The following is a 19,916-nucleotide window of genomic DNA, read 5'->3' as shown; positions in this document are numbered from 1 at the left end:
GACAAAGTCCTGGCTGGGATGTTTAGTTGGGGATTAGTCCAACCCCCTGCTCAAGGCAGGACCAGATGACCTCCTGAGGTCCCTTCCAACCCTGATATTCTGTGGCACGCCCACCATATATGATCTTTAAGAATAAGGATACTCTAAGGCTGCACCAAAGTTTCTCTCTAAAATCCCTTCTTCATTATACATTAATCAACCCATTCATCTTCTCATCTCCTTTCCTAAACCTCACAAGAACAAACAAGAGGTGGCATTCCACACCCTGGATGTCAGAAGGGCACTAGCCTTTTATCGAGGACGGACCAAAGTGTTCAGAAAGACTCCTAAATTGTTTCTCTCCATGACTGAACGGTCCAAAGGCAAGCCCATATCTAAGCAGAGACTTTCCAAATGGATTTCTGGCTGCATCCAGCTTTGCTACATCCAACATGAACTGCAACCTCCATCATGGATCAGAACACATTCCACAAGATCCAGAGCCACATCGGTAGCCTTTTTGAACGACATGCCTTTTATGAAGGACGTGCTTATCACCGACATAGGTAAAGCAGCCACTTGGATAGCCTCTCACACCTTCATACAACACTACAGCATTGACCAGGACTCTGCCTCGGACACTCGGCTGGGACACAGTCTTATTGTCCATTCAGACCTAATTCCGAAGCCCTTCCTTTCCCTTGAGTGGCACTGCTCTACGTCCCCTAAAGTGGAGCACCCACAGGGACTCCACTTGAAGAGAGGGTTACTCACCTCGTGCAGTAACAGATTCTTTGAGATGTGAGTCCCTGTGGGTGCTCCCCTACCCACCCTCTTCCCCTCTACTTCAGAGTTCTAATTTAGTCCTCTGCAGTAGAGAAGGGGTAGGTGAGGGTGGCTGCACAGCGCTAGTTAATCGCCGATGCAGGCACGAGATGGGTTGTGCACATGTGTGGCCCAGCCAGGTACTGCTGTCAAAATTCTCCACTTGCGTGCCCCTGCGCCTTTAATCACCTAAAGTGGAGCACCAACAGAGACTCACATCTTGAAGAACCTCTGTTACTGTATAAGGTGAGTAACCCTCTCCATGACGGTGCTCTCTCTTCCCCTGAAGTTTGGGGGGTTGTTAGAAATTGTCGTGCTTGGTGTACATTTATTATTAGTCTCTTATTGAACCTGTGAATTATGCAGTGCTTGCTGTAGGTTTGTAGTTGTTTAACTGTACCTATGAATTCTATGATCCTGTTCTGTTACAAGTAATGCGCACTTTAAGTAGTACTAGGTATTCTATATGAAGTAAAAAAATTTTTTTTTATTTCCAAAATATAAACTTATTGCATACCAAAAACAGTGCAAAACATTAGTGGGCAATTATAAATCAATACAGTGTAAACTAATAAAGTAAACAGAACAGAAATTTAAAATTGAAATGAGGGGGTAAGAGCTGCTGAAATTGAGTTCTTCGTTGACTGCAAAGGGGAGGGAGGCGAGTCTGTGACTGGACCTGTAGGCCAACAAGAATCTGCATCGGTTGTATCTGCTGTCTGAGAAGCCCCATTATGTTCTGATGCAGCTCCGTCTTGTCTTCCTGCTGGGACTCCTGGGCCTTTCTTCTGTCTGCTCTTTTCTTCTCTGGGCTCTGTGGTATGTTCGGTCTGATGCAGCACTGGCTTGCAGTATCTCGCTGAACATGTCCTCTCAGCAAGGCTTTGGAGCTGTACTCCAGCTCCAGGCAAAAACCTGCAGCTCCACTGCTCCGGAGCTGCTCTGCGCTCCAGCTCAGTCTGCATCTTTCTCCTCCTGCTCGTGTTGTGTGCGCGTGGAGGGGTCTCACGCACTCCAGGCCTCAACAACAGCAGCTACAGATAAAACAGGCAGATGTATCGTATTTACAGCCACAATGGAAAGCTGACTATAAGTTTCAGAATTCCCTTCCCTTATTCTGTTTTAATTAAGACACGCTTATTCATCTTTTGTGCCCCACTGCACTGCTCTCCAGCTGCAGCCATTATAAGTTGGCCTGCCAGGGGGAAGAGTGTGTGTGTGTGTGGCGCGGGGGGGAAGGGGGCGAATGAGGGGGAATGAGGGAATTGTTCAGTTGCAAACCAAATTTTGGCCCCTGTTCCAATGGCATTGAGTACTGGTGCTATTTTCTGCAGGCAGTGGTGTTTTTTAGATATTTCATTCCTGAGGGTAACAGGCACAGAGAACAGACCCGCGACTGGTGTCCTCATGCTGCTTGTGCCTCTTTGCTGTTAATGTGTTTATTGCAATGGTGCATGCTGAAGTCATCCTAGAGTAGACTCTAAACAGTCCACTTTGAAAATTATGGAATGGCTATGGCGGTTATAGGTCTGTTTGCTAACCTTACTCGTTTTTATACTAAGTGCTACCTGGAACGGTGCTTAGAACTTTACATAAAATCTCACTACTTTTACTGGCACTAATGTTAAGGTGGGAAAGTTGTGTTGAGAAAATGGGCAGAAGGATCTCTGGTTTATATAAAAGTGGTATCTTTATAGAATGAACCTGGTTTGTTGACATTTGGAAGAGATGTAGCTTTTTCTTTCAAAGGTATTCAGCAATGTATCATTTTCTTTATATTTAAAAAAAAAAGGGGGGGGGTTTATTGTAAGAACCAAATTACTTATGAATAGTCTAGAGCAGTTGTTCCCAAACTTTTTTGGCATCATGCCCCCTTTTTACTACTTGAGAAACCCTCATGCGCCCCCCTGCATTTCTCCTTTACCATCATCCAAACCCCCCCGATCCTTGTCCCCTGACCGCCCCCTCCCAGGACCCCCACCCCCTATCCAATCCCCCCATCTCCTGACTGCCCCGACCCCTATCCACACCTATCCAACCCCCCCGCACTCCGTCTCCTGACCGCCCGCTTTCCCCCCCTTGGAACCTCCCCCCCCATCCAACCACTCCCTGTTCCCTGACTGCCCCCCGGGACCTCCTGCCCCTTATCCAACTTCCCTTCCCCCCCACTCCCTGCCCTCTTACTAGGCTGCTCAAAGCAGCAGGACTGGCTTCTTAGAAAGCCTGGGAGGTGGGCAGGCGCAAGCCGCGCTGCCGGCATGGCTGTGGGGGCGGAGGGAGGGGAGGGACTGGGGGCTAGCCTCTTTGGCGGGGAGCTCAAGGGCCGGACAGCCTTGCCCCCCCCCCCCCCTTGGAATTTCTTTGCGCCCTCCAGTTTGGGAACCAGTGGTCTAGAGTAATAAAAGATGTTGGTCCTAATTAACTGCACAGTTTTCCTTGAAAATTTACTGAGTATTTAAAGAGGATGTTATCAGAATAAAAATGTTTTCCTTTAATTTTTAAATAAATGGCCGTACATATGCAGTAAATAGTTCACATTATAATAATCAGAATTTTTTATTCTACAGTTGATTATTTGCATTTCTTCTATCTGAATAAACAAGAGCAGAGTCAGTTTCCCTTGTTTGTAGACAGTTTCTAGTCATTTTCACCATGGAACTAAAATTTATTGAAATATCTATTGATGACACACTTAATAATACCCTTTTTTAAATTTTTGGTGAACTTTGACCTAATAGTCTTTCTAAATACAAGATGACAACATTGTATTGGGGAAACGTTTGCAGCAGTTTATTGTAACACTGGTCTTATTTTTATTTCTATTGGTGAAGCTGGTATTTAAAGATGCTGCAGTGCTGCAAATGTAACCAGTGGTTTCATGAGGCTTGCGTGCAGTGTCTCCAAAAGCCAATGCTTTTCGGTGACAGGTAAGAAGCTTGAACTAAACTTTGATTTATGGTTTGTTTTTATTTAAAATGTGGATTGTTTTAATCCTCTATTTGCATTTAAACATAAATTACTACTAAAATAGTCATAACTCTGAAAGCATTTTAGAATGCAGTTTGTAAAGACAACAAAATAAGTTTATATTTAATTGCTATTTAACTGACAGCATCTAAAGTGTGTGTGTGTGGTTTTTTGTTTTTTTTTAAGACAAACCTGAGAGAATGGCTTTTAACATTTTAATTTTATTTTTTGTTTTAGGTTTTATACATTCATTTGCTCAGTTTGCAGTTCTGGACCAGAGTACCTCAAACGTTTACCCTTGAGATGGTAAGTACACCTTAAAAAAGAAATACGTAACCCTCTACCCACTTTTCTCCTGGACATCTCATGTCTCTTTGTAAACCTGAGGATCATCCACTTTATATTTTGATCTTTGTGCGTGATACCCACTGCTTCTATAAACAAAGGACAGGTCTTCTTCAAAGCTAGTTATTGTGTGTCCTTAGTCATGTTGTTAATGCATGATATCTAGGGTCCTCTTCCTTGGACAATTCAATATTACAAACCACTGCTGGCTTGGGTATGAGAAACTTAAGTCTAAACAGGATCTGTTACCCAACTATAGAGTACTGCCACTGGGCAAGCCAAATACAGTGTGCACATTAACAAGCATTATGACATACTTTGCAATAGAATTTCTTAGTTGAGAATTAGAAGTGAGTTGTAGTTTGAACCTTGTGAACTTTAGCTCTTCTATACAAATACCAAATAATTTGAATAAGTTGCAACATGAATAAATATTTTATGGATACTCATTTGATGTTAATTTGCCAATGTTAAATTCTTGTATTTATCTTGCCTCAATTAAACATTCTAAGATCTAAACAAAATTTGGAGCTAAAAGGGCATCATGGCAGTGGGGTGAGGCCTAGGGAGAAAACAGAACATAAGTCAGAAAAGGGGGATATAAATGCAGATTTTATAAGAATATTGTTTTGGAAATTTGAGACTGTTTCTAATCAGGCTTTGTACACTCTTAGCCATATTGTGCTAATATTTTTGTGCAAAGCTATTTCAAGGACTAATGGTTTGTAAAAAATTAAAGAAATAAAAACTTAATGTTTTTGATTAAATATTTCTGAATTCTAGGGTAGATATAGCACATCTATGCCTTTACAACCTAAGTGTTATTCATAAGAAGAAATACTTTGATTCAGAGCTTGAACTTATGACATACATTAATGAAAACTGGGATAGATTGCACCCTGGTGAGGTAGGTAGTTGAAATATTCTTTTCTTGTTTTTGTTTCTCTTAGCAGTCAATACATTCACAAAACTACTGGTTGAGTGTGGTCTGCAGGAGGTCAGACTAAATTATTATAATGGTCCCTTTTGGCCTTAATCTGTAAAACCAAAGTAATGAGACATATGGTTTTAATAGACTCCTAGAACTATTCAGCATAACTTAAGTGTCAGACTTTTTTGAGCTATAAAATTTAGTGTGATCCAGATAACTATTGCATAGTTTGTTGTTCAGATGACCACTTTTCATTGTTTATACCCAAGCACTGAACTTTGTTTGTTTTTTGTATCTTCCATTTAGAAATGACAACTGTAAGGCATTTTCCTGCCCACTGACCAGGCAAATTAAGTACCCAAGAGGTTAAATAGATTAGTAAACTGTTAAAAGTAGCTGTCAAAGTAACACTCGGTGTGAAACCCTGAACACAAGCATATTAGCAGCTTTGTGACAACTAAAGTAGAAAATGTCTGTGAATTGATTTTAAAATAGTCCTTAATAGGAAAATGTTAAGGGAAAATGAAGAGAAACTGAAGTCTGCAAACATTTTCCATATATGACCGAAGCTTTTAATTAAAAACCACCTAAACAAATGCTGTTCTTGTAAGTGTATATACTTAGTGCTTCAGAATAAAAGTGAATCGTAATATTTTCCTTTTGTATCTCAATAATTAAAAGAAATTTTAGTGTTCTAAAAAAACATTTTAAGCACTACATTACTGCAGATGCATCTAAACATAACCTACATAAGATCTGTCAATTAGTATTTTGAATCATTGAGGTGCTGAAATAGAATGCTTTTTGCATTCTAAGCACCTCAAAAAAAAATATTAATGTTACTATTAATACTTTTGCCATATTTGGTGCTTTGAAAAATGTTGGCTGACATCTATAAATTATGGGATAGAAATCTTGAGCTTTTTTTTAAATTAGAAGCATCTTTCTTTAAATTGCAAGCTTTTTTGTAAAATTTAGCAAACAGATTTTTCACAGAAAGTCAGCATGTCAGTGCCACCTACTATTATCATTAGACTGTTTTGACTCTTTTCCAGTGACATGACAAGACAACCTGTTGCTGCACCACTGTGCTGCTTATTTTCAAGCTAGTTCGTTTGCTGGATAATTGCCTGGGGATTAAAGAAATTCAGTTCCCTAAACAAACCTACTCCCCAATAAGTCTGATTAGGAAGAACAAGTGTTAACACATGGGGTTGTAGTTCTGCATGTAATGACAGACGTAATTAATAGCTAAACTAGAGTTGACAAAACGCATGCAAAGTAATTTTTTTCTTACAAGAGAATCATTTCAGAAGGTTTTGAATTCTTTAAATACAGACAGGGCTGTTCCTAGAGGGGTGTGGGGCCCGGGACAGCCCCTCCTCCCCCACTCAGCTCCAGGCCCCACCCTCACTCCACCCCTTCCCCCAAGCCTCTCCCCCCACCCCTTTCTGGCTTCTGCCCCCTCCCCGAGCAATGCAGGGCAGGCTGGGTCGCTCGCTACTGCCAGCGCCAGGCCCCCCGCTAACCTCTCAGGCTGCCCTGGACCCCATTTTCCCCCTGAAGCGTGGAGACAAAGCATGGGGTTGCCCCAGTCCATCCTATGGACGGGACGGCTCTGAATACACATACTGTATTTAATTGACTTTAACACTTTATATCCTGATTATGCCCTAATTTGATGTACTTTGTTTAATAAGTTAATATCTGTGTAGTCATTTTTACCTAAGCCAAAGTAAACGTGAGACACACAATTCAGGTTATTTAGATCTCAAACACCTGTTATTTGTCACTATTTCTGAATTCTGGAAAAACACTCAACTATGTTCAAAAACTTTTGGGTGTGGATACTTTTGAGTCTAATTATGACCCATCTTAAATAGCAGTAATTAAACAGTTATTCAGATAGAGGTATCTGGATTAATTAGAATCTGATGTATAGCATGTTTGGTAATTCTGAAGTTGATTAATCATTTGTAGGAATTCTCATGTTGAAGAGCCTTTTCTATAAATAATAAAGAACAGGTCAATGTGTTCTATGCTTTTTCTTTTTTCTGAGTCTATTCACAAATATAACTTATTTTAGCAAAAGTAAAAATGTGTTACTCTATAATGAAATACAGTAGCAGATTAGTAGAGAATGTGGTAAGTCCTCACTTTTAATGGCATTTCAATAAGTTTAAAAAACTGAATATTCCAGGAAGTGCCATGACCTTTTAATACATTGCATGACAAGTGGACTGGATATCTGGTTTTAATTTCTGGTTTCTTACTATTAGGCCAGAAATGCTGCAGAAAACCTTCTTTTATTTATAACTATCCTCAGATATAAACAAAACTTGTTGATAAAACCATTATGGCATAGAGAGAATGAAAACAGGATGTAAAACAGGAAAAATCACTCATATCTGTTAAGTGGCGCTTCCAGCTGGTTAAGCTGCAGCATTTGTAAACTTCCAGAGGAAGCTGTTTCCTTTTCAACCAGAAGGCCAAATTCTGTAATGAACTAGGAGAGTATAGATAGTTTTGTACAGTAGAGGAAAAGTGGAGCGGGAAGGATCTTAAAGATTTGGGCATAAATACGATAACCTCAATGCCTCTATTCCACTAAGGGAGAAAAGAAAAAAGTGAAAAATTGTATGCTAGTCAACTCTGTATTTTGATATTGCTGGTAAATCTTGGGTTTTTGCAAAGCAGTGATTTATCAGGAATTTATAGAGTATAAATGTTTCCTAGATCTCTCCTTGCATTGCTGAGGAATCCATGGTGTTTAGAAATAACATTTTGATTTTCCTTCAGACCAGTGCATTTTTAAAATAATAAGAGGCTAAGTTTCTTGACATTTATGTAAAATAGGAGGAAGGTGGTGGACTGGAACTAGGGCTCCTAAAACTAACGTTTCAGTGTCATTGTTTTTAGAGTGAAAGAATTGTGTTAGAAGTTCTGTATTGATTCTGTAGCTCAGGTCCTGCACAGTTGCAAAAATTTGGCTAAATTAGTTTGAACGCTTTCCCTACCCCTGTTTTTAGTAATTCATCCCGGATATGGGTTCCGGTAGCACTTTTATCTTACACAGTAGTGGGTCACTTTTGTGGGCTTTTTTAATACTAATAAAAATTAAGTGTTAAATGTGGTATCTTGCCCCTCTGCCACAAGTTTTACAGATGTGGGGAAATGGTAAGGATTTAAAAAATTACCTTTTGCTTTTCTCCTTGATTTCTTTTCCTCTTCCCTTTTTTTTATTCATTCCTCACTTTTTTGTATTCTTTAGCGGTATGAGTTTGTAATTTGTTGCAAGCTGTAAATAATCAGTCAGCCTTCAATTACATGATATTTGTCCTGATCATGAATTGTGGTAAATTATGGGCCCTGACTATATAGTCAAAGGTCCACATACTCCACAGCAAGCTGGATGTAACTTCTATTCTGGAAACCAGAATAGAACGTGTGTTTAAGTTCTTTGATAGCTTCCTTGAAATTTAAAAAAGTTTATATTATGTTAAATATGAAAATGAGTAGCCAATACTATAGAGCCTGTTCCTTATTTAAATAGTGAGTTAATTTTATTTTATGTTGTCCCCATATCTTCAGTTCTTAGGGTTAAGTAGGTTTTTGTATTGGCAACTCATGAATGCATTCTATAAGCTTTAAGGGGGAAAGAAGCAGATTTCAGTAGCTGGGAAGAAACCGTTTGGGACTTGTGGCATCATAAGAGGACATTTAGGATTGTGGGGTAAACACTTTGAGCCTTATTCTGATTTACACTAAACCCTATTTACACATTTCTGATAATGAAAGGAAGTTTAAAGGGTGTGTGTGTGTGGGGGGGTAAATATTTTACCTCCACTTTAAGGCTCTATTACACTTCCTGAGTGGTGTTGAGCAACCTTAAATTAAATAATAATTAGGCCCCTCAGCAGGATATGTCTGCTAAAATGATGAGCAATTAAATAGTTAACAATATTGATATATAAACTGTTTTGTACTTTCAGGGTTAACCCATTCATCTCAGTGGAATATTTAACACCACAGAGTTCTTGTTCCAAGATATCTGCAGGCTCATGAAGACAACACTGCATCAGTTTATAGTCTATATTTATATTGTATTTATAAGTTTTGGTTGAGGTTTTCTAAAAAATTGTAAGAGCTACAAGAAACAATTTTCTTTTAAAATGAAAACTTAGATTCTCTGGCAAGGATGGATTCTGCAGAAAATCGCACAACCTAGACTCATGGAATACATTGGGTACTAAATGTAATAGCCCATGCTTGGGGTAAGGCAACTTTCACCATAAATTATACCTTCAAGACATACTATGATCCCAAACCAGTAGGCTTTAAACAAGCAGAGCTCTGATCTAGGTCATTGGACCTTTATTACTGAAAATTCCAGTAAGTTAAATCACTTCTTAATACTTTACAGCTGGCAGACACACCAAAATCTGAAAGATATGAGCATGTACTGGAAGCATTAAATGATTACAAGACCATGTAAGTTGATGAAGGTTTTATTATACATTTCAAATGCTCTTTTCACATCTTACTTTAATGTAGATTCCCCCACCCCTAACCCCAGTCATCTTAGAAACTTTACCCAGAATTAACTACTGGTGGCTGCAGGTGGCATTTTTACAGAACTCTTTCTATGTTGAATATTTTGTGGTGATTGAGATACCTTTGGAAGTCAGATCACCAGCAAAACTTGGTTTAACTTCCATCTTTTCCCCAGTCTTGGCATTGCATATTGGGGTGGAGTGGGGAGAACAAAATAGGATACACACACATAGCATTAGAAAGAGGATTCTAGTTTGCTAACTATTCAGTTTGTGTACTTTTAAGATACTCTCTGCTTTCTCCAGTGTCTGAATTTTAATTCTTAATCACTTAGGTTTATGTCTGGAAAAGAGATAAAGAAAAAGAAGCATTTGTTTGGCTTGAGAATTCGTGTTCCTCCTATGCCACCAAATGCTGCTTTAAAGGCGGAGAAAGAACCAGAGGGAACATCTCATGAATTCAAAATTAAAGGCAGAAAATCATCCAAACCCATACCTGATGCAAGGTAAAATAAATCAACAGCATAGTGACTTCAGGACTTTGTAACGGAACTGAAATCATGCAAAAATAGCTGTCAAAAGTACCAATATTGCCTTAATGTTGTATCATGCTAAAAGTTTATTCACCCATTTTAGTACAACCCTAGGATTAATGTGTAACTAATTAGTGAGGCAGAGGTAGCACATACCTATTCTGTAGATCCCAGCTACTTTATTTTTAACTTCTAAATGACAGTAGAAGACTTCCCCCCCTGCCCACCTCCAGCAGACTAACTTTGCATTAGATTAAATTTTGGGTCTAAAACAGTATTGATTTCAAACTTCTATAAATATTTTAAATCCTCTTATCAGAGAGGGTCTCTCCCCAAAAGGTTTTAAGTACATATTATGCATTATTAAACATGTATGTAGGTGAATAACTTATTTCTGCACTTTGAGTGCAATTGCTTTAAGAATATAGAATGATCTGTACATTTATGCACTGATCTTTTGAGATGGTTATGAAATCAGGATGTTGAGTTTAATCTACTTAACTTTTAGAAAGACCTCTTTGAAAACAGTTTAATTTAGCAGCACCGAGAATAGAAAATAGATACTAGCTAACGAGACCTTGCTGCTCTTTAGTAAACAAAAAACATTGCTTTTCCTGTTACGCAACTGTCTGAACCAAGATTTTAAACAGGAGATGGGATTTCAAGTTGTAAATCAAATTCCTAGATTATCTACCTTTTTTTTTTTTTAAACACAGTTGATTTTAATACTATCCGAATTCTACATAAATTGAACATTCTGTATTGTGGTGAAGCATCGACTCACCGGCGCAGCGCCTCCTGCTGGATGTCCAGGGAATTGGCTCGCCAGCCTCACTCACCCTCTGTCGGCTGGTGACTTGCCTGTCGCTGGCTCCCCTTGTCCCTCCTGGACCCCAGTGCCCTTTTCCCTTGGGGGCTGCCCCCTGGTAGTACCCCCACAATCTCTGGGTCTCCCCATCCAGGGGAACCCCCACCTCGCCTCAGTATGTTGGTATTGCCAGTCACCATCTAGCTCCTGCTCACTGGGGTGGACTGCAGTGTACATGCCATTCATCACTGGCAAAGGGGGGGTTGGACCTGCTGCCTTTGCCTACGCCAGGCTACCCCTCTGTAGCCCCAGTACTTGTTCTGTCCTTTATCAAGGCCTGTAGCCTGGGGGTTCTCCAGGCTGGAGCTCCCCAGCTCCTCTAGCCTTTCCTCAACCCTGCTCCACTCTAGGTACCTTTGTCCACAGCCAGGCCCTTCTCCCTCAAGAGCTAGAGGAAGAGTCCTACAGCTCCTGGTTTCCCTGGCCTTTATAAGGCCAGCTATGGTCTGATTGGGGTGTGGCTCCAGCTGTGGCTGTTTCCCCAATCAGCTGAGGCTTGCTTCTCGCTCATGTCCTGGTACTCAAAAGCAGCCCTCACACAGCCTCAGCCCTGTCCCTGGGGCTGACTTCAAGCCCTTCAGGACCGGAGTGGGTGACCACCCCGCTACAGTATGAATGTTCAAACATTCAAATATGCGCTCTTCCTAAACCATTGAGTTATGGCATATGTCCCTGGAAAGGTTTTAGGTTTTGTCTGTTATCTTTATGTTGCCATATTACACTGCAGGCAAAGATCTGCAACTTTTTGTCAATTTGGCAAATTTTAATTTACAAGGATAACCTCATTTAGCATAACTGACCTGGAGTAAATGTCCAAACTGTTATTTATTTTACACTGATTTAATCTTTTCCTTGGACAAGTCACTCCAATATTTTTAAAACAAAATGTCATCTTTCTTCTAGGGAAATAAGTAATGGCATTGAAAAACAGGGGAAGAAAAAATCAGTAGGTCGTCCACCTGGCCCATATACAAGAAAAATGATTCAAAAAATTTCAGAGCCGCCATCTTTGGTATGCGTTCAAATAATTCTCTTTCTATACTTCATAATATCATTTCTTAGGATATGACCATTAAGTTTTAAGTTGTGGTTTTTGAAAAATTGATAGTTTCAATGGAAACGATCATCTGAATTTTTTCCCCTACTTCTCAGGATAAGGAACCAGTCCCAGTGCTAGAGAACCCGGCCTTGGATTTACCCTGCTCTGTTGGGTAAATGAAAAAACTAAACCATTATAATAGCATCTCATTTTTGCTTGTCAAATGTCAGATTAATTGATTTAATGTTAGATTACTTTCATTACATGGCAACTGTGTTCTTATGTCTCAGGAGATCTGATGGAACTGCTCATTCATCCAATACCTCAGATGTGGAATCCACAGGTGCTGCCAGTACAAAAGAAACTACCTCATCTAGCATTTCCAGGCATTATAGGTAAATAGTGAATTATCCATTAAAAGGAAACATGCAGAAACCTCTCTTAATCTTTGATTTTTCTCTAGGTTAATTTTCTGAAGGAGGAAAAAGAAAATGGTGCAACAGTACTTTATCATTAATTGACAAAGCAGCACTAATGTTGCAGGCATCCTACAGAGCTTGCACTTGCTGAACGTTGAATTTTCTCTCTTTAAACAAAAGCTATTTTAAGGAGAAATTAGCCCAATTTCTCTTTGATTACTAGCTACTGTTTAATGTTGAGATACAGTCTGCACTTGAACTGTTTACAGCAAAAGGAACAACTGTATGGCCATTTCTTCAAATTAGACTTCTAATAAATGTTAATTGATACAAAACTCAGTTTGGTAGGACTAACTTGCACCCCACATTCATTTCACTTTAACAGCTTTTGTTTTAATAATTTCTATTAATGTTAAAGAAAATTAAGTACCCAACTTGTATAAAATTATCAAGTACAGTGTATTTTCCACTGGGATTGAATCATCTTGACACACATTTGATAAGTTAATCAGATACTTAAGAAAAATGTGGCCTTCTGGATGTTCCACAAATCTGTTGGACAGTTTTCTGCCTCATATTTAATATTCCTAAAGAATCTCTGTCAAATTGAGAAACAGTTTATAAGGGTCTTGATTCATGTCTTGCAAGCTTTGTCCCAATTTTGTAATTTCAAATACATTTGATATGACTTGTCTTTTTTTTTCCAGTCTAAAGCTGGCAAGTGTCTTCATCTGTGGAATGACCAGGTTTTTACACTTCTGCAGTTTATTTTTAATGTTCAAAACACACTGAATGAAATGGTGTTTTTTACAAACAAGTCACTTCATTTAAACAGTGTCTTGTGTGCACCAGTTTAGGGTCATAGCTTTATTTTTAACTTACCAAGTCCATATTATGTCTTAGCGCACCAACCATTCCAGTGTGCAAAAATGTAGGTGTAAATATGCATTTTTCAAAGACTTAAATCTCTCACCCCTATAATATGACACTTAAACAATGCTACATCTTGTTCTTCTTCTCTAGTCATCAGTACATCTAGTCTGTGAATTTTGCGCATAAACCTTTTTTCCCCCTGTGTAAAATGTCCACAAGGAGTCAGAAATTTCTCTCTATTGAGATTTATTACTGATAGAGGAGACCATACAAAGTTTTTGTTTTTGTTTCTTTTTTTTTGAAAAAAGAACTGAGGTGCACTCGATTTAGAAAATACGATGATATTTTCTGTATCTGAGGGCTTGTCTAAATGAGAGAGTAGCACCTGGTTTAGTTTACGGTGTGAATTTAAACAGATTAAGTGAAACTGGTGCAAATACCTGCCGCACCTTTATCCATTTAAAAGGGCAATTAGGAACAGATATAAGATAAGCCAAAAGAAAAGCCCCTCTTAAATAGGGTGACCAGACAGCAAGTGTGAAAAATCAGGACAGGGGGTGGGGGGTAATAGGAGCCTATATAAGAAAAAGACCCCAAAATCAGGACTGTCCCTATAAAATTGGGACATCTGGTCACTATACTCTCAAACCAAAATAAGGTGCCCATACATGGGCTTGCACCTGTTTAATTGAAGTTGGTTTTTAAACCAATTTAATTAAACTAGTGTAACTTTCTCATATAGACAAGCCCTTACATTGTAAACTCCCTGAAGCAGCCATTTATCTTCTGTATGTAAAGCACCTATCACTCTATATTGATATCAACAAATCATAACTAATGAGTTGTACAGATACTACTAAAATAGTAAAGCAGGAGGCAAACTTTTTAAATAAACAGTATTGCTAGGACTTAATGTTGGTGTCTTTTTTTTTTTTTTTTAAGTAGCTTATCAGACTCCAGAAAAAGGACTCGTACAGGAAGAACTTGGCCTGCTGCAATACCACATTTGAGGAGAAGAGGTCGCTTTCCACGAAAAGCACTCCAGCCTCAGAATTCAGAAATTGTAAAAGATGATGACAGCAAAGAAGATTATCAATATGATGAACTCAATACAGAGATTCTTAACAATTTAGCAGATCAGGAATTGCAGCTGAATCATCTAAAGAACTCAATTACTAGTTATTTTGGTGCAGCAGGTAGAATAGCTTGTGGTGAAAAATACCGTGTTTTGGCTCGTCGGGTAACTCTTGATGGAAAGGTGCAGTATCTTGTGGAGTGGGAAGGAGCAACTGCATCCTGACTGTAGGACTCAACATGTTCACTGCACTGTCATCTGTAGGTACAGTTTATAATCCATGGCTCTGAAGGAGACATGTCTTTACTGTGTTTCTAAAAAAGAACCAATTTAGCCTTAACATGTACTTGTTAACATTACAAATATTGTGATAAAGATTTTTCTTAAAATCAGATCTGATACTTAAATTTTTTAATGTGACCATTGTTAGATTGTTTTAGGTTGGGATATTTTGAGTTACAATTGCTTATAATGTGCATGGTGTTTAAAAAGACTTTTTTTCTAGATAACATTCCATGGATACAGTTTTTTGTGATTAGGGAAAATACCTAGATAGCACAAATCTTTGGAGAAATCGTCGTCTGTTTTCTTACCCAGATGTTTGCAGAAATGTATTTCTATTTCAGTACACTCTAGATTTCATAAAGTGCAGTGTATATAATGCCTACTGTAAAATATTGAAATTTTCTTTCAAGCAAAGTGTAAAAAAATATATTGAGCCTGTAAATTGCTCTTTGACTAGACTTCATTGTCTTTTTAATATATTCTTTCCGTGTGTGTGTGTATAAATACGCACTATATATATATACACACGAGTGTGTGTGTGTATATATGTGTGATTGTGACCTATGCAATACAAATTATGGGATTGGGCAGCTTCTGAGTTTATGTCCCATAATTCTTTTATCAGGAATAGTTGCAGTATTTACACAGCAGCATTTCTTCTCAGGCTTTATTGGATGCTGTTGCTTTCTATATACTAAGGAAAAATGTCAAATCAGTGCAGTGTCTCCTGGCAATGGGTGCAGTCATTGATGTTCATATGCTCTTGCTAATACAGTCAATTATTTTCCTTGTAAATCAGCCGTTCAAAACATAAAGCAGGATTTGAAAATGTTGAACATGAACTCTATTAGAAGTAACACTTTAAAGTTTTTGTGGCACATTGATTGTAAATTTTGTCTCCCAGTTATAAAAGTAAGTCAACAGGAGCCACACACAAGATTCCTATAATGTATGTAGTAATTGTTAGTCATGTTTGATAAATGTAGAATGAACAAAGTATTTTATTGCACAGGGTCAACAAACAGTATGTTGCCATTTGAAGTAACAGTACTGCTTTTATAACAACTTTACCTCTTTTGTTTTTATAAAATGTACCAAGTTTTAAATTGATAACTTTATTTTACTTGTAAAGAGACAGTTTGTCACCAGTGTTAGATGTATTTTTCTTTGTCTGCTATTTTGAGGGTTTTTAGCCAAAGAGTAAACAGAAGAATATTGTTGTTTTGGTGGTTATTCACTTTACTGTCTTTCTTACACACTTGGAGTTTGCCACCGAAATAATGTTATGTAATATTTGTTAATTACATAGTGGTTTAAATGTACTCTCTGGTTTAGTACTTATTTATTCCATTACTACTTATTTGACTTTTTTTTAATTTACTGCCTGTCTTGAGCATCTTCAAAAGATGATTTTTCTGTCACCTTATTGCCAAAGGAAGCAGAGAAAACTTTGTTGCCCTGTGCTTGGTTCATTGTTGGCCAGGTAATAAATGAGCTTTACAAAAGTGCTAATTAAGAACTGCCACTTCTGTTTACCTTCACTAAAGTGTGGTTTTTCTCTCACACACCCTCAGCTATTAATTTAAAGATGCCTTGCCTGTAGCTGTAATATTTTGATAAAAGCAAGTTTGTTAATTTTTTAATTTTTATATCTTGGGGTAATCCAAAATGTAAAGCTTTTGTAACCCTACTCTCACATCTGTATCTGTCTTATTTCACTTTATCCAAATCTTTTAATTCTAACTGAACACCAGCAGTATTCTCAGTAATGCTTCTTTTTGAAGATAAATATTGGAATATACATGGGGGAAGGGAGAGGGGAAATAACAATTGTCACACTTACATTGTCCATAGTCTTAACTATTGTGAATGTCTTTGTTTCATTTTATTATGGTGGTTGACACGACTCTGATGTTCAGTTTGTATTTTTGGAGTTGCATTTCTTAGAATTAAAAAAGACCAACATTAAATGTGTGTATTTTTTGATAGGAGTTTTGCTTCTGTATTCACGTGAAATACATACTAGTACTTTGAATTTTTTTCCCCTATGTCCTCCCTCAAACTATAGCCATCCCTCTAACTTTTTTGAGCTTGTCGCCCTGCACATACACAGAAGCAATAGATCCCTGAAAGTGTTCCAGTACACAAAGGGAATGTTTTGGTCATAAGAGTTTGCATGGTGGTACTATTTGCAACCTCCTTATGTGAATACAAATATATTTATGGTCATGGATTGTTAAAAGAAAAAGACAAAGATCACTGTTTAACAACAATTTGTGTATCGTTGTTTTGATTTACATGGGTCTAAGCATGAACTTTCATACCCACTGATTTTGCAGCTCTTTACCCAGGTGTCTAATACTTTGTCCTTATTTATTTATTCATATTACTGTATTGCCCAGAGATCAGAGCTCCATTGTAGTAGGCTCTGTACAAACATAACAAAGGCCCATCTCTGAGATCTTACAATCTAAGTGTAAGGTGGATAAAACAGACCAGGGGAGCACAAGGACACAATGGAAGTATATTGGTCACTGTGAAAAACAATGGTCACAGCAAAACAGCTGCCTAACCATTGTCAAGTTTTATGTAGGCATCTCAACAGAGAGGAGTTTCAAGGAGAGATCTGAAAGAGTACTTGGGGGTTACTTTGCAGATATTTAGGGGGAGTTCTTCTCATCCATAGTGGTGGTCAAAAGGGTTTTGTTGGTAAATTTTAAAAATGGGCAAACAAGGCTGGTACCATTTGTGGAATGAAGGCAGGGATTGACATCTTGCTGCCACATTAGAAATTATAGGGCAGAAATAAGTCATAAAGAGCCTTGAAAGTGAAGACATGTAGCTTGTATTTGCAGTGAAGGACAAGGAAGTGGAGGAATGCAAAGAGAAAGTTGATGTGGTTGAAGTAATAAGCTAGGAAAGATTTTTGCAGTAGCATTTTGAATGGAGATAAGTGGTGCAAAATGGGATTTGTCAAGGTTGGAAAGGAAGAGGCTGTAGTAGTCAAGGCACAAATGAGGGCTTGGACAAGAACTAGCTGTGTGCATAGTGAGGAAAGGTTTGATCTTACAGATGTTATGTAGGATGAAGTGTCAGGCTTTAGACACAGACTAGGTATGTGGAGATGGTAGAATTAAGACAACACCCAATGTAGTTATACTGACTTAAGACCTGTTGTAGGCAGCACTACGTTGACAGAAGGGCTTCTCCCATCAATATAGCCACTGCCTCTGGGAGGTGGAGTACCTATTCTGACAGGAGAAGCTCTCCCATCAGAGTAGGTAGTCTTCGCTAAGCACTACAGTGGTGTAGCTGCGCCGCAAGTGTAGGCAAGCCCTAAGAGTTTTGTTTGGATAGAAGGAGACAGGTTGGGAGAAAAGAAGTAGGTTTGAGAGTTGTCAGCATAGAGATGATACTTGAACTTGTTCTTTCAAATTAGATCACCCGAAGACTAGGTATAAAGGAAAAAGGAGAGGGCCAGGGATGGAACTCTTTGGGACCCATTCAGAAAGTTGGAGGTTGAATGAGAAATATCCACCAAACAAAACTCTGAAAGAGCAATTAGAGAGGTAGAAAAAACCAAGAGGGAACAGAATCATGGCAGCAGAGGAAAGACAAGATTTTGAGATGAAGAGAATGGTTGAAAGTATGTGTGACAATTTGGGGAATCTCTGTGGTACAGTTTATTAATTTTGGTTGATATGAAATTGCTGTATAATGGAATCTCGGGGTCTATGAAGTCAGTCCTGTGCTGTCAGGGCTATTACATATTCCCAATACCAGAGACAGTGGAGAGCCATTTAACCTCAGTGACTGTACTTTGAAGATGGGTATGCTAACAAGAATTGCCTGATGTGGGAAACCAAGGTGACCAAGTTTGTCTGCATGACTGTGGTATGGAGATACCCAAACAGGACAACAAAAGTCAACTGTTAATGCTGGGTCTTAAAAACCACAGAGCTTCAGGCTGTCTACGCTTAAAATGCTTCGGCAGCATCGCTGCAGCTGTGCCACTGTGGAGCTTCAGTGTAGATGCTACAAGGGTTTCTCCTGTCACTGTTAATCCATCTCCCTGAGAGGCAGAAGTGAAGTCATCAGAAGAATTCTTCTGTTGATTTAGCACTGTCTACTCCAGGGATTAGGTTGGTTTAACTACATCCCTTTTTTTTGGGGGGGGGGGGGATTTTCACACCCCTGAGAGACATGGCTATGCTGATGAAACTTTCCAGTGTAGACCAGTTTTCAGAAGTTACTCCATAACTCAGAGGGGCTCAGACACAGGAACCTTGGACTGGAAAGAGGAAGAGACAGGCATGCTTTTGTAGCAGATGGTCTTGTTTTACTGTTGGACTACCTGAAGAAGAAGGAAGCTCGCTGCACAGAAAAGACAACTCCATGGTTTGGAGAAGTCATGAGCTTTATGAGGGGAGATCCTGGATGACTTTGATCTAAGCCCAAAGAGTGCTGAAGAATGGTGAGGAAATTGAGGCAGGGCATTTTTTTTGTCTGGATCCATGTCGTGCTCATGCTAAGTAAAGCGTAATTGGGTTTAGAAACCTTTGAAGAGTGAGTGTGTGTGTGTGTGTGTGTGTGTGTGTGTGTGTGTGTGCTTAATCTATCATGTGCCCACAAGGCAGGAGTTTTGGGAGAGTGTGTCCTTAAAGTTACTGGAAAGACTGGGAGGTCAACACTGGTCTTGGGACCCACGGCAGCTTAGCTGTGAGGCCCAGTATCCACGAAGCCTTTGCCCAGAAAGCATGCTAGAAAGGCCAAGGAAAGAGTGTTGTGGCCTACTCAGACCACGAGAAGCTTAAGAACACTGGGCTCTCTACTGGGCTGGGGACTCCAACACAGCGGCTGGTGAGTATCCAGCGGCTGGAGCGTTACCCAGGCTGCACATGACATTGGAAGTTTGAACTTTGGCCAGGAAGAGGTTGCTAGTGTATAAAGAACTGGATCAGTGGAATGGAAGGCGCAGAAGCCACATTGGAGACCACCTATGATGGAATTGGAAGAGAGGAACTCCAGACATCCATTGTAGACCGCAATTGGAGGTGGAAGAAAAAAGATGGGAGTAGTAGGGCTAAGTGTGGGAAGGAGGGCGTGCATGTTAAGACAAACTTTCTTGTAGTGTGCAGGGAAGTAGTTGAGGAGAGGGAGATGTTGGGGAGGGAAGCGCTAGGGAACACTGAAGCAGAGGCTACAGGAGGAGACTAAATGTGAA

At 39.1% G+C, this 19,916-nt stretch overlaps 1 protein-coding gene across 3 annotated transcripts in view; it reads left to right on the top strand.

Annotated features, from left to right (window-relative positions):
• The window catches only part of MTF2 (metal response element binding transcription factor 2), a 53,616-nt gene extending 36,938 nt beyond the window's left edge, over positions 1-16,678 (top strand). For 2 of the 3 annotated variants that reach the window (XM_034778442.1, XM_034778440.1), the window contains 9 exons: positions 3,636-3,731; positions 4,009-4,077; positions 4,900-5,023; positions 9,471-9,538; positions 9,936-10,106; positions 11,905-12,013; positions 12,154-12,212; positions 12,331-12,435; positions 14,275-16,678. In XM_034778442.1, the coding sequence (XP_034634333.1) occupies positions 3,636-3,731; positions 4,009-4,077; positions 4,900-5,023; positions 9,471-9,538; positions 9,936-10,106; positions 11,905-12,013; positions 12,154-12,212; positions 12,331-12,435; positions 14,275-14,632 (1,159 nt within the window). In that variant the 3' untranslated portion in view covers positions 14,633-16,678. The remainder of the gene's footprint in view (positions 1-3,635; positions 3,732-4,008; positions 4,078-4,899; positions 5,024-9,470; positions 9,539-9,935; positions 10,107-11,904; positions 12,014-12,153; positions 12,213-12,330; positions 12,436-14,274) is intronic. The other variant, XM_034778441.1, reaches the window with a different exon arrangement.
• The last annotated feature ends 3,238 nt before the right edge of the window (positions 16,679-19,916 follow it).

The sequence above is a fragment of the Trachemys scripta genome, chromosome 8 (assembly GCF_013100865.1).
Source record: "Trachemys scripta elegans isolate TJP31775 chromosome 8, CAS_Tse_1.0, whole genome shotgun sequence".
NCBI lineage: Eukaryota > Metazoa > Chordata > Testudines > Emydidae > Trachemys > Trachemys scripta.
Note: the sequence above shows the minus strand (reverse complement) of the source record. Positions and strands in the feature narration are given on the sequence as shown.